This window comes from Ammodytes marinus (assembly GCF_949987685.1).
Source record: "Ammodytes marinus genome assembly, chromosome: 3".
Taxonomy (NCBI): Eukaryota; Metazoa; Chordata; class Actinopteri; order Uranoscopiformes; family Ammodytidae; genus Ammodytes; species Ammodytes marinus.
The window spans coordinates 23402539-23428360 of record NC_137232.1 but is presented as its reverse complement, the minus strand read 5'-3'; the positions used below and the strand labels follow the sequence as shown (position 1 = coordinate 23428360).

Sequence of the window (25822 nt, the reverse complement as noted above, 5' to 3'; positions counted from 1 at the left end):
AAAACTAAATGAGGAGAGGAGACAAAGGTTTTGCTGGGGAACCAGGAAGGTTTGAAAAAGAGGGAGGTGGGATGATGGGGAAATTAGAAAAAAATAGCCTGGCTGAGTAATTGCAGGCACTCTAGTTTTCTCAGTGTGATTTTGCAGATATTAGCACAGATTTTAATGAAAGTCAGACGCTAGGTTCTCTGCATTTTGTGTGTATTAGTTACACTTCTCTGTCTTGTTCCTCTGAAGATTCAAGAGTTTAACTCATTCTGCTGACAACCAATCAGAGAACCGCACCGGTGACCTCATGTTGGTCTCCAGGGGAGATTACCTCATACAAAGGCCCATTTCCTCAACGTACAAATATGTGGATCACATATTAGCAAAACCTTCGAACCCCCGTCACAAGGCATTACCCGCCTTTTGTTCTCGCCATTTTTCTATGCACACCATGACCACATCAGCGCAGCAGTCACCGCAACTTTACTGTAGATACTCACCATGTGCCGCAACGCTTCCATTTTTCAAACTTACAGTCAGTGGATGCCATTTTGCAGAAACTGCTGTACAGCAACCATGTGTGCAACATATTTTGGAAAGGAACTTAACAGTTTAAGCAAAAACTTTAACGTTGGAAATTATCTTTTCCCTTTCCATACAACCCACCCACCACCCTCCTGAACCTGTGTAGACTTTGGATTCGGGAACTTCTTCCAGCCCGGGGAGCCTCTGTCCACATGGTGCGGCAGCCCGCCTTATGCTGCCCCAGAAGTCTTTGAGGGCCAACAGTATGAAGGTCCACAGCTAGACATCTGGGTAAGAGTGATATGCCTAAAGTAACATATTGGATGACATTGTTAACTTTTATGTTGTTATGTTTTCTGAAAACAATGAAACGTACATTGAATTTACAATCACTGCAGTTTTTACATTTACTTTAATAAGCCACATGCAATAAGCGGATGCTATTAATTTCTTAGTATATCAATATATATATAGGGGAGAAGGGGGGAATCTGAGGCATCGGGTAATGTGAGCCACCCCCTGTATCTAGGCAACGGAAAACATTTGTGGTCATGTGAGATATATGTTTTCAGGCCCCTCTCATTTCCCCATGGCCCTGAAAGAGAGGACCTCATGGTGCTGTGGTAAGCATGTTTTTTTCACCAAAATAGGTATTTTGCATGTAAAAGTAAATTTTCTTGCTGTCAACTTAATCAACTGTTGTGCCAAAGCAAATGTGTTCACGTAGACACACTTCTATCATACGTGTTGATGAACTACCAACATATAAAAACCATGTGATGATATTAGCTAAAGATTAGCCTGAAATGCTAAGAGAGGTAGTTTTTTCTCAAATTGTGGTGGTGGGGGAAAGTGAGCCAAATGCTGTGGTGGAAAGTGAGCCACTGTCTCACTTTCCCCCAACATGAGGCACAAGTTAAGTTTAGTCTTAAACATATTTTAATGTAATATTACATGACATGTTTTATTTTAATGTCATACACATTGTAGAAAAGTCATCTTGCCAAGGAAATACACCAGGAAGACGACCTGGGGCAACCACACGGAAAGAGCACCTTCTCATCTTTCCCTGTAACCTTCAGGGCTGGAATGTAGAGTATGACAGGCTGATGTTGTAATCCAGTTGGGTCTTCTCCTGTGTTCTGAGTCCCAGGCTGTTCTCGCTGGTTCTGATTTTCCTATGCTTTGACCCCCAGACACAAGCTGGCTCTAAGGGTCCTGTGTTCTGACCCCCAAACTGTGTTCTAATCTAACTGGTTCTATCTTTCATTTGAATCTTATTAAAACCTTTTGAATTATAATATGTTGTATTTGATTTTGTTCAGAGTTACTTTCAAGTGTTTAGAAAATTTGCTTTGCTTAATTGACCAAACCCCATCATTATTTTACTAGTCCGACATTAGTTCTGGAATGTGTGGCTAGCTTTCAGGATTCTTACTGTTACAATATGTGTTGTTATGGTAGTTTCAGAGTGGAAAAAGTAAGTGGATCAGTTTACCCCACAGCTGGGTTAAAGTGAGCCACATGACAACTTTTTTTTAAACTATCATATTTTCACTGCCCTTTGTCTTGAAAAAATTATGCTAATGCCCATTTCTAGGAAACATCCTGAATTAATGGGAAATGTGTAAATTTGAGTGATAAATCATTTTAGCTCGCTTAGAGGGGAGCAAATGTAAAAAGTGGCTCAGATTACCCCGTTCTCCCCTATATATCTTTTCAGCCTGGTGAAACCAGCCAGGTCTAGTAAGCTTTACATTGTTTTACTCTTCTGCACATCAGTCTTGGATAAATGCCAGTCTGTTCTGTAGGAAACAAATGTGCTGGTCTCGTATGCTAGTGCTGATTTCCCAACCTCAGTTTTTAGCTTGCCAAATCATTTGTTATTCTATTTTGTGTGAAGGACATTTTATTTGTGTGTGCATGTGTAAGTTTGTGAAAGCAAACAACAAATGTAACCTGTAGGGTTGCAAAATTCCGGGAATTTTCAAAGTTGGAAACTTTCCATGGGAATTAACGGGAATTAATGGGAATAAACGGGAATTTACTAAATTTAAAGCAACCCAATGCACTAAATTCTCCTAACTATGTTATTTCAGTCCGGGCAAATGTTCTTGACTGTAAAAAGCAGTTTTCAACTAAGTTTTAATATATTTATGAACATTTCATTTCAAATCAGATTTTTTTTTAAAGTTTATTGAGACACCCAACTTGATATCATATATTGGTTTTTGCTAGACCAGGTTTACAGAGGCTTAAACAGTGATTTTAAATATAGTTGGTGACAATATATTTTAGCATAATCTTGACTAAAACAACCAGATTTCATGCAATTACACTTGGCAAATTGCACTTAGCACACATCCTACTGCAGGGGTACTGAGGCCATGCCCCCTACATGCACTGTGCATTCCTCATCACATGTGGGGCATTTGACTTTATTTATTGAATGGGTGGGGTGAGACAGATGAGTAATATTTTACTCAACATTCATCTTTTTGTTGTTCGGGGAAATTATTGATTGTTCATAAAATAATCAAAACTTGATAAAGTTCTTCTTACAAATAAATCTGTTCAAATGTAATGTGTTTTAATTGTATTATTTTGCATGGATGTCTGCCTATGACCAAACATAGTGTTTAAATGTTTAGATTTATGTTTGGATATGAAAAAAAAATCATTTCAATTACCCATTTAGTTAATTCCTATAATTTCCAATTTTGAATATTCCCAAAATTCCCGTGGAAAGTTTCCGGAAACTTTCCGGTAATTTACAGGAAACTTTCCACCCCTTTGTAACCCTAGTAACCTGCATCCAGACCGGATCCGGATTTATTTCTTGCCCATCTTTTCACAGAGCATGGGTGTGGTGCTATATGTGCTGGTGTGTGGTGCTTTGCCCTTTGATGGGCCCACTCTGCCTGTGCTCCGACAGAGAGTCCTAGAAGGAAGGTTTCGCATCCCTTACTTCATGACTGAAGGTAAGAAGAGACTCTCTGTGATATCAAACCCAAAATAAGACAGGCGACCATGCCAACTCCCAACCCCCAGTACCTCACTTTAGCTTTTGATTTCTGTGTTTTTACACACATACTGTTTATCTGTGAGACACCTTCTGATCTTTCTTATAACATTGTGTCGTTTAAACTGAGGCCAAAATGGCATGGAAATTCTTCTGAGGGATACTGCGGCTCAGATGAATAGATCACACTTTCCTATTTGAGTCAACATTGCACTCAATGTTTGTTGGCAGTCGCTGGTGGCTGCAACCAGTTGGGGTCATTTCATTAACGAGAGAGCATTACGCTTGTTTGAAGGGGATGTAGAAGGAGACACTCTGTCATTGTCCCCCTGTAATTTGCGTGTGTGAGTGTGTCGGTGTGTATGTGCGTGCAGGCAGGGTGAGTCAGGTTGGCTCACCGTCTCAAAGCAGCCCTGCTGTTAGCGGCTGTGCTAGCTAGCTGGCAGCAGATTAAGTCCAGAGCTGGAGCTGTTTATGTAACCTGTGGAAGAGCCAGCAGAGCCTTCCAGCAGCTTGCCTGGCTGTCTCTCTGAGGAGACTCTGCATGGCTGTTTGTCTGTCTGACTCATGCTCACGACCTGCGATCTGTGAGCCATCTTCCTGTCCGTCTGTGGCCCTGTCTGTTTCTCGTGGGGGGGTGAGACAGTTAAGATTACTACAGATTTATTTTTCTTTTCTCACTCTCTCTCACCCCCGCCCCCCTCCGAGTTCAGGACCTTGAAACAATTAGGCGTAAGGGGAATGTAGGAGTGTAATGTCGGCTCCGCTGCCAAACTGACATTCAAACCCGCTTCCCCCCACCCCCTGGCCTACCCTTGTTCCCTAAACAAGGGGGAACAGAGTGTGCTGATTTCTTCATCCAGAAACAGTCCATCTCATCTCATCTAGTTTCCCTCACAGGCCAACACTGTAGTGTGGTGCACAGCACAGCCTAGCACCAAACTCTCACTAGAACATTACGCCACTGTGAACGTTGCAGTCCACTCCCAGTCAACTGACCTAATCACAACATTGGATGTTTTCTCATGTCTCCTCTGCTCTTGTAAATAGTACCGAATAGACAGTTTGTATCTTTAAACTCTACCAATATAATCAAAATCCTGCCCCCCAGAAAAACATGAGCTTTAAAGACATTGTTTCCCACATTCTGGTGAATTTAAGATACAAAAAATAGGAGTGTTTTCTTTCATGTTACTCAGTGCATGAGTTGACATCAAGAATCAATCCCTTTTCTCAGATAGAAACACTACTGCTATTGTCCAAAAGGGCTTTTTAGAATCAACAAAAACTGAAAGTTCCTCAGCCCCTTTAAACAAATCGATTAAACTGCCAACTGGTTGAACTCTTAAGTGACTCTGATTTGAACATTGAAATAAACACTTCACACAGCTTTGCCTTGTGAAGGTCAGCTGCTTTTGCTGCTGCTTCTGGCATTTTGTTTATCATGTTGTGCTCTGCAGCAATACAGCTAACCAATCACCGCCCACGCCAACACTAAATAGTGAGTTGTTTAAATTATGTTTGGAAGCATTGAATTGCAATTTGTGTTGCATTTTATTCATATACAGTAAGTCTGTATGGGTTGTGGTCATGTTCAGTCTCACATGATGGTTACATTTTCTATGTATCGGTAATTGTAAATTATTTTTAAGCGCCTGTGTCTGGAAAAAATTTATGAAATAGATAACATAATTTATGTAATGGATGACTTTAAGTCAGCCTAAGAACTTACTCTCTGCTCTTTAACTTTTCACAACAGAGTGCTGTTCTCATTCATTGGGGGCACTTGGTGCAACTCTACACTACTGGGACATTGCAAGTGTTAACTGGGATGGTTCTGTGGTTAAGTCATAGTGGTGTAACTTACTGGCTGAAAACAGTGTGTCAATCAATCAGCCAGGCCCGCTAGTCTGTTACGCAGTGTGTCGCCCCTTATACATAGTCCAACCTTCCCTGGTGGGTTGTAGCTTTAAAAAATGTGCTCAGCTTCACCGGTTGCCATAAACACGTCTGTAGCAACGAGCAGAGCCTGAGTACCTTCTGGATCAAACCAATTGTGTTGTATTGCATTTGAGGCCCGCTGTAACTTAGCAGCTGCACAAGCTGCTAAGATGCCACAGCTTGGGGTAAAAGTGCTGTGAAGGGCACAGTGGTTTTGCACAAATGGGGGGGGGGTGCTGAACCACCAGGCACGAGGTATGAAAAATGTGATATAAGCAGACGGTAGTAGATCAGCAGGGCAACTGTGAAGCAGGGAGTTAATGTTGGCAGCCAGTTCCTCGGGCTTATGACCTGTTCAGGTCTCTCTGTCTATCTCCTTACCACAGCAGACAGGAAATCTGTGCACATCGGTGAAACAGGACAATAAGGTGACCTGCAGAAGGTTGCTGATGACTGCAGAACATTCCCTTTGAATTGGAGCAAAGAGGATATGATCATTTGATTTATAAATCGTATTTCAAAAAGAAAACAACATAGGTGCACAGTGCATGAACCATGTTCTGTTTCGAGATGTTTGTAATATTTAAGTTGCAATTTTAATAAGAATGAAAATGTAAGCTACAGATCATTAATTCCATTTTGTTAAAGTCCTTAAGGGTAGGGAGTATGGCGTGTGGCGGGCAGGAACACAGTGCAGGCAGTAGGGGTGCAGGCAAGCCAAAGCGGCACAGCCAGGGGAACTGTAATCCTGTTAGGCACCAGCTGTGTCTGACGTCAAACTCATCTAGCCACTAAATAGAGGTGACGAGCTTCCATTAGAGTAAAGTAGAAAAGAGTGCGGTGACGGGGGCTAAAAAATGACGGCAGAGGAAACTAAGATAAGAATGTAGCCGATAAAGCTCATCTGTGTTATTGCTGTCCCAGAACATGACACTGTGTGGCTTCATTTGCTTCATCGTGGCTTACACAAGAGGTGCTATTATTGAACATAAAACTACCTATTCCTTTTTTCTTAACTCAAATATGAAAGGTTATTTAAAAAAAACGTATTGCATTGTTCTCTCCATCCCTCGCAGACTGTGAGCACCTGATCCGCAGGATGTTGGTCTTGGACCCATCAAAGCGTCTGTCTGTGGCTCAGATCAAAGAGCACAAGTGGATGGCTCTCTACGCTCCTGTCCAGAGGCCCGTACTCTACCAACAGCCACTGGCTGCTGAAGGCCAGGCCGCTGTGGGAGAGTACAGCGAACAGGTCCTCCGCCTCATGCACAGCCTGGGCATCGACCAGCACAAGACTGTAGAGGTGAGGACCCAGCACTCTCTAGTTATTCAACAGGGTTATGAAGGGGTGAGGTGTTAAGGTCAGAGCTTCAGACTGGCTAGGAGATAATGGTGACAGTGGGTAATTTATATAGATCACTAAACGCATAGAAAATAGATTTGTTTACTGTGTGCAGCCAAGCAGAATGGTCAAGGTTTGTGTCTGGCAGTGCAATTAAACTACATACAACAACAGATACAAGCAGATACAAGCAGGATAAAAACGTGGAATAAAAAAAATTGTCCTAATGCATTGGACTCGGTGCAGAACTATTAATTATACTTGGAACATATATTTTTTAAATATATTACACCCAAACATCATAGTACACATGTAAATTAGGGGCCCTGTGAACAGGGTGTCCCAGGCGTTTGCATACCTTATCTAATGTTAGAGTCTGCGCTTGTGTGGAGCATTGTTGAAGTGAGAGTTGGAGTTATACATTGCAGACCTCACTTAATGCACTTCTATTGCTCTTACATTGCTACACTTCTCTGGTCTGCTAAACAAATGATTTTCAGGGAAAATGTTTGGTCAAACTCAGAATGACATCAATCTACAGAGTTATGAAGTTCAGTATACCCTATACATTATTTAGTATTAGGTCATTTGTGTCAATGAGAAATATTTCTACATTAGAAGTCGCTGCAATGATTGATCATTATGTGCAGTCTAATTTATCTATTTATTTTGATGATATGTTTCTTGATTCCTGATGATAGTTGTTTTTCTTTTTACTGATGTTCCCAATTGGATAAAAAATCGCGATACTACAACATTTTAATTGGGCTATTACTGCAAATCAGAATGACTTGGAGACCTGTGATATGACGTTCGCACTCTGTTGAAGTGATTGCTGTAGGAATATGGAGTGATATAACACATATATTAACACAAATAAACCGCTTACTTCACTTTAACTAGAAACTGAACTACTGAACTGGACATTTTGGAACATACTACATGCATATTTACTGATTATACATTACTGTATATGCACACGGGTATGTGCAGCTATGTTAATATCTCAATATACTCAAAATGTGTCTTTAGGTTAGGATGCAATATTAGTCTAATGGTTAATTTATGAGTGAAAAGATTATTTAAAATATAGCATAAATATAACATTAATAAGTGAGGGTTTTCCAGAACCCTGATTGGGAAAAATTTACATTTATTCACTCCTTTCTCAAGTCCCTTCAAGCTCTGTCTCTGTGTAAATTAAAGCTGCCTTTTTTTCTTTTATTGTATTTTTAAATCTTAACCCCTTCTCATTAGCTGCCGCAAAAACCCAATTTCACAGTAGGTAAAGGGGATTAAAGAATGACTTCAGCAGGTTTTTCAAGAGCTGCCACAGTTAAATCATCCAAGACATGTTTCAATAATAACTTCAATCACACAGATGCCGCCCTTTTTTATGCTGTCTTGTCATCCTCCCAGTCTCTGCAGAACAAAAGTTACAACCACTTTGCTGCTATCTACTACCTGCTGGTGGAGCGGCTCAAGGCCCACCGCTGCAGCTTCCCCGTCGAACAGCGGCTCGATGCCCGTCAAAGACGACCCAGCACTATCGCTGAACAGACTGTCGCCAAGGTAACCGCAGAGAGATTACCATGCCCACCTCCCCTGATCAAAGCTCTGTTATTCACACCTGCACCTATAGGAACAAACGAAGCAGGCGGATACCGCCCTGCTCATTTATCCCGCCAGGTTCTTCTGTCTTCACCTTCTCTCTCTCTCTCTCTCTCTCTCTCTCTCTCTCTCTCTCTCTCTCTCTCTCTCTCAACCTTTTTACGGGCCAGCCTTGATCTTAATACGCCCCCTCAGTTACATTATTAATTATTTTTCTTTTCTTTTGACAAGAGTTTTTTCCCTTTCATTTCCCTAAACATCTAAGACCTGGATTTTGTCTAATTTAGATTATAAAGTCAAATGCACGGCAGCTCGATTCTCATCCTAATTATATTATCAGATGAAAGATGTTTGCAAAGTATTGTCAAGTTTTTTGATGTGACGTCTCTCCGATTTCTCCCTCCTCTGCAGTCGACCAGTGGTTCAGCCCAGGTGGGTCTGCTATCACAGGGTGTTCGTCTGTTGCGCTCCCCTGCTGTGCCCCAAACCTCCTCCGAAGCTTTCACCTTTCCCCAAACTTCATGTCCCCTGGAACAGAATTTCATGGTGGAGGACGTCAGCACTCCCAAAGTACGTCTCAACACCAGTAAAAAAAAAAACAGTCTGTGGATCCAGAGACATGGTTGTGTCTAGTTGTTTGTGTGTTTGTACAGTTCTCTTTCATTAGGCTTTTTCGGTCATGGAGGTTGTACTTATTAGTCATTAACAGCCTGCATAGTATGTACTGATAGATTATCCACATAAACTTGACAGTGATTTGCTTTGATAGGCATACCCACTCACAGTGAATCAGGTGTGTGTGTGTGTGTGTGTGTGTGTGTGTGTGTGTGTGTGTGTGTGTGTGTGTGTGTGTGTGTGTGTGTGTGTGTGTGTGTGTGTGTGTGTGTGTGTGTGTGTGTGTGTGTGTGTGTGTGTGTGTGTGTGTGTGTGTGTGTGTGTGTGTGTGTGTGTGTACACATGCATGCCTGCCTCTTTTTTGGGGCGTTGGCCTGCTCCGTCAACCTGCGAGGGCACAGCTGACATGTACTCTTATGTAAGAACTCAGCCAGCATTCACATCAGACATGGCAGCTGCCTGTCCCGCACGGCTTTTAGACATGCACGCGCCCACACAAACAGACACACACACTCACACACTGTGCTCTCGCTCTATCTCTCTCTCTCTGTCTGTGCCAACCAGCTCCCTTTTATTCCAGTCCTGTTGTTGAGCTAATAGAGAACACAGACACCAGTGGTCCGCGTTGAAGGCCTCACACACCTGCAGGGCTATGCGCACGCACACACACACACTGCACACTCCTTCCAACTCCCCCCCTCTCCTGGCTCCAATAAAGTGTGTGTGGTAAGCAGAGCAGAGAGAGAGAGAGACAGACAGGGTGCGCATTATCAGCGTGAATGGAGCCTCGTTATATAAGCGATCCTGTGATGATGTGACCTAATGCGAAGCTGAGTGAACACACATGGACAGGAAGCTGCTGAGCTGCTCCAGCGATCTCGCCACTGTGACCTCCTGCCCAACAGCTCATCTTTCCTCCCGTTAGTTTTTGGTGCTTCCCCCCTTATCTGACTTTTCCCTTTTTCTCCCTATTTTACTTGAACTTCACTCTTCTAATGACCCACGCCCCTTTCCACCGTCTATTTCTCAATGTCGTTTCCCCCCTCTTGCTGTGTGTGTGTGTGTGTGTGTTTCGGTTGAATAACATCATTCCTATCCCAGGACACCACAGAAATCAGATAGGGAGTTGGGCAAAGTTGCTCTTTCTAGGCATACAACAGGCTTTCCGGTTTTTCTGCGGCCACTCATGCAGATGATCTTTGTCTGCATGTGTGTGTGCACTTTCAGTCAAAGCTCACTTCCTGGCCCTGCATTCCTTTATCCCCACCCTCCACCTCTAGGCCAACACACACAGGCCTGAATGCTGTAGCTAACACACACACACACACACACACACACACACACACACACACACACACACACACACTGTCAGTACGAGACCAACTATGGGGAGTGGAGGGAGGGGAGTGTCTAATGAATCCCTCATTCTCAGTATGGTGGTCGCCTTCTTCTATCCAAGTTGTCTGGTGCAAACGATCAATGCCTGATATGACTGATGGTGTTTTCTGGTTTCTCCTGTGTGGAGCTGATGTAAAGTTATTGCTCTCTCTCTGTCATCCCCCCCCCCCCCCCCCACACACACACACACACACACACACACACACATCTAGGTGAACGGCTGCCTGCTGGACCCCCTGCCTCCCCCCACTGTCCTCCGCAAGTCCTCCACCTCGTCACCTAGCAACATGATGGAGACGTCAATCGATGAGGGCATTGAGACGGAGGAGCCCGACACAGAGGACGATCCTGCACACCTGCTCTCGGCCTATCAGACGGCTCGCTTCGGCCAACGCCGACACACCCTCTCTGAGGTGACCAACCAGCCAGGGCCTTCCAACCAAGGTATTATGTCACCTGAACACAGACACTCGCACACACTTAGGCTGTAGCATGTATATAAATATTTACTTATTATTATTTAAACATTTTCTGGCTTACTACCTTGAAGTTAATAAAAAACCCTTTTCCCCCAGGTAAATTATTCACTTTAGGCCACAACCCCTCCATGGGTGGCAGCGTGGACTCGGACATTGGCTACGACATGGGCTCAATGCACAGTGACCTGGGTCTGGAGGATCCCCCCTCTCTCAGTGAAGTGGTACAGGCCAACAGCTCTGCCCCCGGCGTCACCCCCACGCCTTACTTGAGAGCTCGGCCCGCTAACCCTGCAATGGCCGCCCTGACCTCCCAGCACAGGGAGGCGCACAACCGCTCCCCCATTAGCTTCAGAGAAGGACGCCGTGCCTCCGACACCTCCCTCACCCAAGGTCAGAACCACCACTTTTAATATGTCTTTTCCTTTTTTTCCATATCCATTCATTCTTTTCTTTGGACCTTTTTATCGGATTATCCTTTTTTTCTACCTGCAATCCGACTACACTTGACTTTATGGAACACAAATTAGGGTCAACCTCATTATGCACCAAGTAATTCTGCCGCCATTAATAGAAGGTACAACACTTGTGTTATGTTTAATGAATGAGATTATAGGAGACTGCAATGAACGGAAAGATGATTAAGATCCTTACCAAGCATCAGCAATAGACAAATCCATCCTAAAGTGATGTCACTGGAGTTAGTGTCAGTTGGGTGGGTCTGAGGAATGCCTTGCTTTGTGGGTAATGTAGGCATCAGGTTTTTACAAGGAAGAGAAATGCGTGCAATATAAAAAAGATGGCATCTCGTATTCTGCCACTCTCTGCCCCATTTCACCTCTGTCTCTCCAAACTGTCTAGAAAAGCATAAAATATGAAAATATAATATATATATATATAATAAAATCTGAAGTGAAGGTAAACAAGACAGATAGAGAGAAACATTTATTTTGAATTCAACGATCACTCATATTAAGTGTCAATCAAAGGCCAAATCAGACATGTCTCCTTAAACAGTCACTAAAGGCGGCATAAAGTTTAAAAGTGTCACAGTGCATATGTCTGAGGCTCCAGGATGTCTGAGGCTCCAGGATTCAAACCCTTTTTCTCTTCCTCCACTCTCTCCCCATCTCTCATCCTCTCCAGTTCCTCTGACGACTGAGGTGATGATTCACGTTATGAATCACAGACAGATATTTGAAGGTTTCAGCCCACATACCCCTCCCCCCTTTCTCTCCATTTATCCATTATCTGCCCTGCGTTTCATTCTCTTTTCAAAGTTTCACTTTGGGGTTTCAGCCAGGATTTGTCTCTACTCCACATCAGAGAGAAAGAGGAGCCAAAATATAAGAGGGAATGTGAAACAACCTCTATTTACCTCTCCACTTTTTTTCCTTTAAAAGCTTTATTATTCTGTTCCTGCTGATTTTAATTTGCCTGTGCTCTAGCCAATTGACAACTGTAATTATTGCTCAAACATGTGTTTTACCTAGCTCAGCAATGACAGTCTGTCCTGTGCACTCCCAGTTGGTATTTTTAAGGTTATTTATATATTTTTTTCCTAATCCTCTTTGGAGAGCGTTGATGCGGTGGATTCTATGCTTCAGGCTGCGCACTCTCTTGTCTTAGATAACTCCCACCATCACAGTGAGTCAGGTCCTATCGTTCACAGCCACAGCTCCTGCACGTCACCACTGGTTCCGTCTTATCAGAGCTACTTGCTGTTGCGCGCACACACACACACACACACACACACACACACACACACACACACACACACACACACTGTCACATGTGCACACATAAACACACACACACACACACACCCAAAGCAGCTCATGACGTACATTCAGTCACATCATCAGTTGGTTCGATGGAAAGTGCTAATTGCTCAAACAGTTTGCTAAAGTCAGCGATGATTAAGCCCAACTTTCTGGAAGCATAGAGCCTTTGACTCCCCTGTCATGAGGAGAGAAGTGATCATTTCCGAACACTGATTTAATTTAGCTCATATTTGTTTGTGTGTTCAGGTCTGGTCGCGTTCCGGCAGCACCTCCAGAACTTGGCGAGGACCAAAGGCATCCTGGACCTAAACAAAGTCCAGATGCTGGTGGAGCAGATGGGCTCCGGGGAAGGGGCCCCCATGGGCCCCCTGGGACCACACCACCACTTGCACAACCTCCTGGAGGTTAGTCCCACCACCGCATGATCACATGAAAAAAACACACCCACACACTCACACTTTTCACATAAACCCATTCCACATTTTTGCCTTCCCAAACCCATTCTGAGCCTCAGCCCCTCCGCTAACCTCACCCTGTATTGACCAGAGAAGGGAAAAAACTAAAAACAGGCTGCACCCAGGCTGTTGTGTAACCCCAGCATAGGCAGCCAACTGTGTCTTGTTTACTGTCTACCATTCCCCAGGGGCCTGGAGCCTAGTGCCTAGGCCATGGGTGGCCAACCCGCGGCTCGCGAGCCGCATGCGGCTCTTTGCCCAGCTTCGTGCGGCTCTTCAGTTCATATCAAATTATGTGATTATAATTTTTTTTTTTTTTTTTTTTTTAATATTTTTTTTTTTGTGTGGGCCTATGTGTGTGCATGTTCGCAAACGTTTCATGCGGCTCTTACGTTCGTTTTACATGTTGTCTATTATTACATTTTTTATTTTATTAATGTGTAAGCCCTATGTGTATGCCTGTTCGCAAATGTTTAATTGAGGACGAAACATAACGTTCGCAAACGTTTGGTGCGGACGCAACATAAAACTGCCCGCTCAGCATGGAGGGAGGTTTTCCGTGAGTAAACTATTTGTGTCAAGTTTGCTCCGAAACAGAGTGGGAGAGTTCATATTTTTTGTTGAACGTTATGGCAGGCCATTCTGCCTTATATGCCAGGTGTCATTTGCGCATTTCAAGGCTTCAAATCTTCGGCGCCACTTCAGCTCTCTCCGTGCTAAAAGTAAGTCCCACTAAGCAACATGCATAGTAAGAGAAAAACGCTATTTTAAATTGTTATATTTTTGTTTGTGGACTTGGTTGAACTGAGAGTTTGTGTGTGAGGCAGTGCACACAATGTTCATTGTTGAAAATGACTGCCCTGTCGTCTTTAGTACTGTAGGAGTCCAGTCCTGTCATTATCACAGGGGCGGCCTTAACGATCTGGGGGCCCGTTTCAAGTCCTAGTGTGGGGCCCCCTGTTTTTTTTTTTGTTTTTTTTTTAATAAATAATGCTTGTGCATGCATGTGCAAGCTCCCCGCGAAAATAAAAACGCCCCCCCCCCTCCCCCCCGAAATCTTACTGGCCACCCCAGTGCCCCCCGCCCCCCAGTTCAAATGTTATTTTTTATTTTAATTTTATTTTTTTTATTACATTTTTTTCCTGATATGTATCCTAGTTCAGAGATGATATGTATTTTTTTTTCTTTCTTAACTTTTTTTGACTGTGCAGTTGTTAGGCATCTGGCTGCTAGCAAGTTATGTTGTCTTGCTAATTTTACTATTCATCTGAGCTGAAATAAATATTGACTTTTTCCTTTATTATCTTCGCCAGAATGCACCAGAATGCTTAGATTACATGTTAAAAACACAAAAAAATCTTCTGGGGGGGATGCCCCCAGACCCCCCTTCAGGGGTTTAGTTTTCTGACAAACATTACAATGGATACTAACATGATTTGGGCATTTGGGATTATAAATCATCTTTGAATTGGTTGTACAGCATATCACATGCTATTCATTCAGGGGTGCGATGGCCACCCCACTCTAACTCTGTGGCCCACCTTGGCCACCCCCAGTCAAAATTTCCTGGAATCGCCACTGTGTGTACCCGTGTGTACGAGTTGGCTCTTTGCAGTAACACAGTAAAAAATGTGGCTCTTTGTCTCTGACTGGTTGGCCACCCCTGGCCTAGGCCAAAGTGAATGCAGCCATTGTTGGAGTCGGTCGGACATAACCATAGTAGTGGCTGGCGTTCAATAGGCCCAAGCAAAGACACAAGACACAAAGACGGGCACACACAAAATTATACTCGCATAGACACACTGTAAGGGGAATTACTTGAACGATTTAACGGCCCAAAGTAAATTGTAGAAGACAAGATTTTCCCTTTTTCTCCATCTCTCATAATGCAATAACGCAGCTCTTTGTTATGATGCTCGGGTCCCATCATCCGTTTAATTTGCTTTCATTTAATTTATCTACTCTGTAGTCCCTGTGGTACATGCCATTTAGAAAGAGGCATCTGGCCGATCAGTCAGCACACAGGCATTTGGGCAGGAGACAGTGTTGATAATCGAGTTTAGACCACACAGAAGACGACAAAGAAGAAGAAGCAGCACCCAGACCCTGACACAGTTAAACCCACGGGAGAGGGGCTCTGGGACACGCGTTGGCCGTGTGCGCACGCCGGCCTGGTTCTAACGCTTTATGTCTTTGATTGAAGGGTGAGGCATCCAGGCAGCAGGAGGCCCTAGCTTTATACCAAGGCGGGCCGCATCCGCCTCTCCTGTCCCGCAGACAGAGTTTGGAGACACAATACCTCACTCATAGACTACAGGTACAGTCTGACACTCACTCATTGAGACCATATTTAATGATCAGTTGATTGATACAGGATTTATTCCTGATGCAGTATTCCTCTATCCAGCCAAAATGGCTGCTTTGCATTATCTTCAGTGATTTATAATTGAAGGATTATCAGTTTTGCCCCCGATACAACAATAATGAAACAGTTATCGTGGCAATTGTCCTGAACACAGTCATCAGTCCCAATCTCTCCTCTGCCCAAAAGGCCAACGTCTTGGCAAACAGTCCTGATAGCTGCCAACTTTTCTGTAAGGAGACTCCTCGAAGTTTAGAGCAACAGCTGCAGGAACACAGGTAAACTATGCTGTAAACGTCTGTTTTTCCTATAATTATTTTTTATTTATTTTATTTTTTTATCGTTTAGCTCTGGCAACCTTTCACTGCTGGAGTTTTTTTTTTTAGAGCCAATCAGTTTGCAAGTCGCAAAATAAATCCAAATCAGAAGAGTTGACTGCAGTACATCGACAAGAGTGGAATATTTTTAAACCTTGAGGATTTAAACTACAATTACCTGGCCAGCTTATCAGACTGAAGTGCCATATTGTTTCACGTCATTCATTCAGCCCAACATTTAGTTCATGTTGGCTGATTTCTGGTTATTTTTGGTAGGGAGTGGCACACTATTGAAATCACATCCATGCTTTTTTCTTCATTTTTGTTTTGCTATTCTTCATGGATGTTGCAACATGTTGCATCAAGCTAGCTTCCGTATGTAAGAGGATGGTGTCCCTGTTCTAAATCAACATGTTTTCCCACAGGATCGTATGCATACATTGTCAATCTTTTTTTTAATTCTTCCTTGTTTTGAATCAACGTGTGTGTGTCTTTTGATCTGAGTGGGCTCTACTGCTCTTTTCCCCCCCTCCTCCTCTCCAGACTGCACCAGAAGAGGATGTACCTGCAGCAGGGCCAGGGGATGGGGCTGCAGACCTACTTCAACCAGATGCAGATAGCTGAAGGATCCTACCCGACCGGCTGCCCTGATCTGGACCTTGCCACACCTCAAAGTTCCCCTCCTCAGGTTCCCCCCATTTTGCATCATCATCAGCAGGGTAGTCCCCCCCAGGCCTCACCTCCCTACAGCCACACACACAGCCTCAGCCCCTTGATGGAACCGGGGGGTGGCGACAGCCTGCTTTACGACCCTTACATGAGCCACCACCACCACCACTACACCCAACACCTCCCCCCACCGGGACCTCACCTCAGCCACTCCCACCCCCACCACCAGCCCCACAGCCCCCAGCCGCCTCACGAGGGCCTGGGCTTCAGCTTCAACCCCGCGGGCTGTGAGCAGCAGCAGCAGCAGCATTACGAGTTCCTCCTGGACCCCGCCCTGCTGCCCCCCCCTGCTCCAGGAGAGGCCCAGGCCGCAGGAGGAGCTGAGCTGGAGGGCTCCCTCCTCCTAGACACTGAGATGATGGAGACGGTGGACTCCCAGCATGGCTTCGTACTGGTGAACTAGCGCCATGCTTTAAGTGCTGGGGGTTTATTAGAGAAAATCAGTATTAAGCAATGAGAACTAAAAGAGCAGAGAGAACGGAGATGTAAGCGGAGGGGCCCACAAGCGTAGCAACAGGGAAGGAGTGTAGTGTAATGTTGTTGTTTTTTTTTGTTGTTTTTTTGTACGACTAATACAAACTTAATTTCTTAGTTGTGACAGACCTCAGATAACCTATCTACCAAAATCCTGCCCTATAAACCCTACCTCCCTTTCTCCCTCTCTTCCTCTGTTCTCGTTCTCCTCCGCTCCACGAGGCAGGAACGGTTCCCATTCTGTGGCACAACGTGAGCTCTCGCCGTGCTGAATTTGGCGAGGCTGCTGGCTGTCGTCACTAACTGTTGCGTCCGCCTGTGAGGACTGCTCCGTGCAGCCCGTGGATGCCACACATCCTGGAGGCTGCAGCATTTCACCTAGAAATGTTTTGGAAATTAACTGATTAGGGACTGACTGACTGACTGACTGACAGGCAACCAGAAGGACAATGTCTGAATGTGTTTTTTTTGTATTTAAAAATAAGACACCGTTGACAACATTAGACACTTTTGTGCATTTTCTTTTTATTTCAGTAGAACATTTTAAAAAAACTGAACCATAGAAAATGGCCCTCATTTATCACGGTACAATGGATATCACCGCAAATTCAAGTGTTAACAGTTTTTTTGTTTCTTTCCACTATATATAAATCATTTTACACATTAATGGGAGCGAAAAAAGGCTAACACGATGGTTAATGAGTGCATAGCTTTCAACCCTAACATACTACTTAAAAAAACAACAGGTCACTTATTTCTTTTCCATCTATCCAGCTATATTCTTTATCTAATTGAAAAATTAATAATAATAGATACAACATAATTCTGTAGCTGCCGGCTTTTGTGTAGGCTGTGACGTAAATAATATATTTTTTTTTTCTTTCTTTGTTTTTGTAACGTGTAACTACTGATCGTGATGTGTTTCTTACATTACTGAACTTCTATTCCACCTTTCTATCAGATTGCGCACACTTTCCATTTTTCATTACACTCTGTAAAATGAGGAAAAGCGAGACGGCCACGCATTTGTTTAACAGTTAAATTGTGGTTCATGTGTTTGCCTGATAAATGAGGGCTAATGTAATGAACGTGTGTTTGGTTGATAAGTAGCGGTGTTAGACAGTCAATATTACTCTATTTTTGTGGCAATACTGAAGCAATATCAATCCTTAATGTTGAGGGATTACGAATGGAATCCTCACCTGTACAGCCAACTGCGATTGGTTCCCGGTGACCTCTGAGTCATCAGCAGTGACATCACTGGAGCTGATGATGTAACCAGGAGATTAACCTCTCACTCACTCGCCCTGGAAGTGCAGGGACAAGCCTGGAGACAGTTGTTTGTTTGTGTGGGTGTATGTATGTATGTATGCGTGTGTGTTTGTGTGTGTATGTATGGGTGTGTGTGTGTGTGGGTGAGATTGTTTGTTTGCACAATTCATACTTCAAAATTTGTCAAATAATTTTGTCGCCATTACTGAAAATGACAAACACTGTATTGACGGCTCCTTTCAAAATAACACAAACTGCGTCTCTCCCTCAGCGCACAGTTGTAGCTTTTGGATTAATTCTGGTTTACATCTTCAACGCTCCGGTCATGCCTCTGTGTTGTTTGTGACGATGAATGGTGTTGATGATAATGGAGTGACCCCCTTAAAGATGACTTGCATTAGATTTCATGAAATAATGTTTTCCTCTCTGACGTTTGAGGGCGGGAGGGGCTGCTGTGAGACGAAGACCAGCAGAACGTCAGTGACCCGACACTGGATTTTGATTTATAGGCTCACCACCGCTCTTTGACTGACGGCAAACACAACCAGATGAGAGCTTTTTTCTCTTTTTTGTCTTCTTTATTTTTTTTCTTTTACAACACTTTGACTGTGTTCTATCTACTTGAAGAAATATACTAAGTATAGTAGAAGTATACTCTCTGACAGATGATGGCGATTCAAAAACAACACATTTTCATTGGAATAACAAACGTCAGTGATTACTAGACTGTGACCGTCTGCCGTACTAGGTGACATCCAGGGGTCGAAGACTAAACTGCAGAGTGAGCAGATAAACCATTTGAGTTCCCCGTCATACTCTCACAGACTTGGATTGACTAGGAGTCTGTATAGTAACAGTCTGATGATGATGATGATGATGATGATGGCTAGAATATATGGACCAACTGTGGTTGCGGTCCTGTGAAAGGATTAAAGGAAAAATCCCCCCTGAAATGCTTTAAACACTGTTTCACAACCGATTAGGGCTTAAAACTTATCAACAGACAGATGACACTTTGTTGGTGTACTTCTTCTAATTCCTGAGTAGAACAGGTCAATATGACGTACAATGGAGATCTTCCTGGCATTGCACACATCCATCAAGTTGTCAGTCCCTCAGGCTCTGAGAGCAAATAGTCAGGAGTTAACTGTTATGTTCTGACATTAAAGAGAGATACTAATAACTCCAGCAACAATAGACCAGAGTATGGTGCAGCCACAAGACATGTTGCAAAACAGGTCCCGTGGCTGCATTAATAGTTACACCCTAAAATTTGCAAACTTGTTTGTAAGGTGGATAGCTGTACATGGTCATACACCCACATTTTATTGACGGGAATAAGCTCACACCCAGTTTGTGTTGAAAATGTCCTTAAGACAGAGAGGAAACTCGAGGCTGAGAGTCTGCAGAACAGTGAATCATCGCTGCATGACAGTGGTGACGGTATTAAAGGGTGGATTTTGCCTTCTTTTTGCTAGTGAATATTTTGATGATCTTTCATCTTGTCAATAGTCTGGCTAGAACAGCTACAGGATGATCTGTGGAAGTTGAATACTGGAGCACTTTGACAACGAGGGGAAGAGGAGACATAGCGAGAGAGGAGGAGGTGGGAACGGGTTTGTATTGCTCTGCTGTGTCCTGGCAGATGAAAAAAAATAAATAAATGGAATCTGTAGGAAACACCTTTCTCCTCCCCGCCGATAACGGACACAAAAAACACATTTCTTTCAAAGAAAGACCAGACACAGTAACACTTATCCAAATGTTGAGTGTTCTTTGTACAAATTAGCGGTGTAGTGACGTTTCAGTGCACACTCGCGTTGCACGGAGGTCTATTATGTGTTAAACGTGTTCAGTGTGCCTTTTTACTTTTTTTCAACTCTCGAATTAGGATTTTGAACTGCATCAGTATATTTGGTTTGGACCCTTGTATCATTTATTTCCTTCAGATAATTTGTTTCCTTTCTGTATTTTGTTTTTAATTTTCTTCCGTAAGTGAGTAGAGCCAGGTTTTACAAAGGTACAAAACCAAAGTCCCTCAGAAGTTTACCTGTACGACCCACCGTGTGGAGTTTTGGAGCTTCTCTGTTAGCTTCTCTACCGTGCTCTTTCTTCTTGGTCAATCAGTGTATGCCATTTAAAAGTATTATAGCAATATTTCTCTAGTTAAAGACGAAAAGTCATGAAGATTCTAGTGGACGTGTTTCCAAGTATCTTAATTTCACCTCCTGCTGATAAAAAATGAACATCAATCTATCAATAGAAATCCAGTTTTATATATACCTTCATTGATGTTGACCACACATAAGCTAACTTGCTGTTGAGATTAAAGGAAAAAAAAAGGTTAATTGAACATGAAAATATTGTGTTGTGTTTTTCTTTTGAGTTGGAGAGTCACATACTGTATGTGTTGTTACAATACTTGAATGCTCATTTAATGCTTACTGTTGCTGCACGGTTACTGGTCACAGAGATGAAATTAGGGTATTTTCTAACACACACTCATACTTTCTCCACATAGACCAGTCGTCCTGCAACCACAAACCGCAGCTGTCTGATGACACCCCAGGGTTGCATGGTGTAGGCAGGGGTTAATGATCTGGAAAAATAAATCACACCAAGGGCTTCATATAAACTGTTGAGTCATGGCTGAACCTGAGCTCATTTCATCCACAACTACAGCGGCCAATGCAGCAGGAGCTACAGGACTGGTTCCGTTGCATAGCTTAAATATTCATTTCTTCTAATGCTTGACTTAAAGGCGGAGTCAGCGATTCTGGGGAATGCTTGTTGTCATAATACTTTGTCAAAATCAGTAGGCCAAAATACCAGCTATCCGGCCATACTGTGCGCACTCTAACAAATTATCCATTGTTTATACACAAACTGATATATATAAACAAATGGGACAACCGTAGTTCGCAACATGCCCGTTTGAAAGTGATTTCCACAAGCGTTCTCCAGAATCGCTGACTCCACCTTTTTTAAATACATAAATACCAACTGAAACATTTCTATCTATGGTGTTAACCCAGTCACGGTTCTAGTCGTAAATTCATTACATATTTCCAGACACAACTTTACAAAAGTTGACAAATGTTCTCCAATCACAACAAAAGAATTGGCACTAGGAGGAAGAATTCCAAAAGATGTTATCTGTCAAGGTAAATTATTACCTGAACAAGATTTGCCTGAGGCCTTAAACTCCACCCATCTGAACTGACTAGCATGTGAGAAGGCAATAAAAGAGGGAAGTGTGCCGTGGCTCTTTCAAGTGCAGTTCAGTGCAGGTTTGGTTAGCGTAGGAGGAATTTACTAAAAGTCAAACCACAGATAACACAACATCATGATTCAGCCATATCCAAAGCCTACAACAACAAAACACAGACTTAACACAACCCTTGAATCACTCATAAGGGCTTTTTGTTATCACACTGGGGTTGCAAATTTGTTTTGAAATTTCCCCAGCTGTTTCTTTACAGGCACCTGAGATTTCTGCCATCACCCCAATTATGGTCAGACAAAGCTGCTATAGGGGAAAAACGGGCCCCCATTTGTGGTAATATACAGTGCTGCTTCAAACTATTTTAACCATAATGAATTAATTTGATCAATACCAGCATTATTTATATTTAATAAGAGGTGTCTGCCTAGAAGTGGACTACCTTCAAAAAATATCCACTTGAAAAGTGATAATTCAGGTAAAAGCTAACCCAAACATAAGGCTACATCTAGAGATTTGCAGACTTCTCTTGCTTCATGTGGGACACGTGCATGCTTTCACAATTTAAACAAACAATTCGGTCAACATGGCTTTCATAGGAGGGTTGCTAGAAAGAAGCGTCTGCTCTCAAAAAATCCCCCTTAACAGATGTGAGAGACTGATGAGTCGTTACGGTACCGTTTCGTTAAGGTCATTGCAGTGAAAGGAGGTGCAATATCCTATTAAAGGCCTACTTCACCGGTTGGAATATGAAGGTGTATTGAACTCGGAGATCCTATTTAGTATAAATGTGCAAAAAAATAAATAAATCGGATCATCTTAGCCTGAGAAAAGGCAGAAAGAGTGTTTTATGGTCTCACTGTCTAACCCTACAGTTTCCTTCTTGTGACATCACAGTAAGGGTTAGGATTAACAGGACAGCTGGGCCAAGGGAAGACTAAGGGAAGACTGAGGGAAGAAAAACCTCATTCATTATATTATAATAGTTATTTTATAATGATAGAACGCTGGTTCCGTATGGGTGAAGTATTCCTTTAACTGCACCTATAACATTTTACTTTGTTAAATCTCTTTCGTTAAATATAAAATAACAATATATAATTTATTTCTGTTTGAATTCATTATTTGAAAAGTCAATGTTATGAATTGGATTATAAATGATCATTCATATTTAGTTAGACTATATCTGTTAATGTTGGCACCTCTACAAAACGAGTAATGGAGCCCCTGCTATATTGCCAAACCCTCACCTGGCCACTTCCAATTTGGATTCAATTTAAAAAGTTCTTAACAAAGACCAAACAAACACGCTTTTACAACCAGACCATAAATAGTAGAACCAGACATGAGCCATTGCAGAACGCTTATCCTCAAATTTTCACATGCAGAAGGAGGACAGACAGAATAATTTACCCTCCCTGATAAGAATTGAAGCTATGACTGAGATTACGGATATGACATCACATATGGTCCATTTCAATGGACCAAATGTGATGTCAATAAATTATACACAGTATAAACACCTTTTTCTCATAGTAAAATGGGACTAAAGGGGGCTTGTCCATAACTGCGTTCTGATTGGTTGAACTCTGCTGCACATCTGAGAAGAAGATTGCTGGCTGCCGTATGTAATGTCTATGCTGCGGGGTCATGGAAAGGACCTCTCATTGCATTTGGAAGGGGGAGGGGAGGTATATTCCATCTTGTGTGGAAAAGGCTCATGTGGGGAGAACACGTCAATCCAATCAGTCCACTCAGATAGAGAACAGCTAATCCCACTAATACACCAGCAGAGGTAGGCGGGGGTCAATTTCTTCAGGGAAACCAGGGTCTCACTTAATTTTCCTGGGATCAGGATTTTATATACTATCTATGATCAGACCATACCCACAACACACTGTAGTGGTACTACTGATACAAACTGATGTGTGGAACCCGAGATGATTCCCACTGTTAACCCCCCCTACACAGACACACACACACACACACACACACACACACACACACACACACACACACACACACACACACACACACACACACACACACACACACACACACACACACACACCTTTATACTGATTCTGGCTTCAGTGCACGTAGCCCTCACATTTTGCATCTGTCACCTTTAATACAAAGTAATGTTAGTCTCTGAAAGACAGTGGCTTTAAATGAAGTCCCAAAAAAGAATTAACCTTTTATGTTCTGTTTGCATCAATACAACATCAGACAAAACATAAAGGGTATTTTGACACATTTTTCAGCATTCGAATAGTTGTGACCTCACCGCAAATTCCCCAGCATATTTTCCAGTCAAATGCAGTTATTTTTAGTTTGTATCCGTGCCATTGCGTGCTGTTGAGACCTTAAGCAGGCCGCCTGTCACAGACACTCGGCACTGATGCGAGGACAGTCAGCGGTAATCTTCTTTCTTTTTCTTTCTTTCTTTCTTTTTTCTCAATAAAACATCACAATGCCACAGCCCTGTTCACTCATCAGGCCAAAGTATACTGTAATGACATCAATGGTTGCCGTGACAACGGGAGGAGGGAGGATGACAACATCCTACTGCGTCTTTCAGAGCCGGAGATCACAGCGCTGCTTAGAATTAGAGCAGCAAAAAAGAAAAAAAGGGTTGTAGACGAATGCTCGAGCTCCGAATGCAACTTTGTCTTTTAAAGAGCTTCAAGAGTCCAGTGCAGCAAAGATTTTCTCATATGAAATCACCTCTTCGCTGAAGGTCACACTGCACTCACAAGCATGTGGACCCCCACACCCCACACACACACACTTCCCCACACTATTATTCAGCTTCATTCCCTGGTCTCTGAACACATGATGGGCCAGCAGATTGGACAGTCATAAATCCCAATACAAATGACCCAGTTGTGCCTGGAAGGAAAAAATAAGAAGAAAAAGATCAGTTCATGCACGATAAGTGCTTGGGCTTGTAGTGTTCGCTATGATTTTCTATCTGGAGGAGAAAGTTTGAACAGTTTATAAACCCCCTGTGCTGCATCGCTGAGAGATGACAATCAGAATGGAGGAAGGAGCGAGGAGAGGGGGTCTAGAGCGACAAGGTGACTTAAGGAGAATGAGGTGGCCAATGCTCCTCTTCTCCCCTGACTGATATTTGTCATTTGTCACACTGAGAGCATCTGACCTCACTCTGTCAGTGTTTGTGTGTGTGTGTGTGTGTGTGTCGTGCAGCATGGAGGCTTTGCTTGACTCCTTTCATTATAAATGACACAGTCCTGGGAGGCAGCTGCATTGACGTCAGTGCTCTCAGCGCTGTCAAGAGGCTCTGGCTGCTGAAAATCCCACCCCCAAATAACAGGATCTAAATAGAAAGAAAGAAATAGGCTGCTGCTGTATCGTTCCTGTGTGCTTCATGAACTCCATGTGGATGAAGACAGGGATTAGCCCTCACCCTCAAGTAATCATGTTATAATGAAGAATGTTTGGGGGGTGGGGGGGTGTTAGAAAAAATAGCAGTTCATCGTCTAGGCTAGGGCACAAGCTTTCACATAAACAGGAACTTTCCATCTTGTTGCATGCACAGTGTGAGGAAAAGTCCAAACGTGTGGTTGTGGCGTTTGCTATCCCTTCCAAAGGTTGCATCCTCCTCCTCCCACACTATCGCATCATTTCTTGAAATGCTTAAGATTCTGCTTTCTTTTTTTCTAAATCGCTCTCAAAGGTGGTCTCCTGCTGTGGCAGAATGTGCTGAAACAAGGCAGCTGCAGGAGCCTGTGTGTGTGCATAATAATGTGCTCTGGCTGGGCGGTGGATAGGTAGGTGCACATGGCTCCCAGTGGGGGGGAGATGGTGCTTCTTGAGATCTGCTGCAGTTATGTAGGCCTATAGCTCAATGAAGACAGTGAAAGAAGCTTTTCATATTTCTGAACTACACCTGCCAAAGAAAGACAAATAATCTCTCTAAAACCAGTCCTTGTTTTGCAGCAGTAGTCAATAGTGAGGGCAGGTGTCAGCTGTGGATCCTGCCCTGCTCTGTGCGGCTCCCAGGGGCCAAAAACAGCCCTGTGGACCTGCACTTTCATCTCCACAGCAGCTGCCTCCCAGGTTAAAGGCTGACCAAAGATGAGAGCCGGAACATGTGGAATTAATCCCATATCTTCTTGAGTCGCATGCAAGCTGAAAAGCAAATATTTTCTATTCTTAAAGGGGTATTGTTACAAAGATCACAGAAAGTGATCAGGTTTTTCACAGAGGATTTCTGATAGTCATAACTTTGGTTCTCAAACGACTAAGTTTTCCTTGCATTGTG

At 43.1% G+C, this 25822-nt stretch overlaps 1 protein-coding gene across 2 annotated transcripts in view; it reads left to right on the top strand.

Annotated features, from left to right (window-relative positions):
* Positions 1–20625, top strand: part of sik2b (salt-inducible kinase 2b) — a 54853-nt gene extending 34228 nt beyond the window's left edge. Inside the window, exons 5-15 of one of the 2 annotated variants that reach the window (XM_080025031.1) lie at positions 680–804; positions 3371–3494; positions 6553–6779; positions 8238–8390; positions 8841–8999; positions 10655–10886; positions 11018–11311; positions 12949–13106; positions 15361–15474; positions 15709–15797; positions 16380–20625. In XM_080025031.1, coding sequence (XP_079881157.1) covers positions 680–804; positions 3371–3494; positions 6553–6779; positions 8238–8390; positions 8841–8999; positions 10655–10886; positions 11018–11311; positions 12949–13106; positions 15361–15474; positions 15709–15797; positions 16380–16968 — 2264 coding nt within the window. In that variant the 3' untranslated portion in view covers positions 16969–20625. The remainder of the gene's footprint in view (positions 1–679; positions 805–3370; positions 3495–6552; positions 6780–8237; positions 8391–8840; positions 9000–10654; positions 10887–11017; positions 11312–12948; positions 13107–15360; positions 15475–15708; positions 15798–16379) is intronic. The other variant, XM_080025032.1, reaches the window with a different exon arrangement.
* The last annotated feature ends 5197 nt before the right edge of the window (positions 20626–25822 follow it).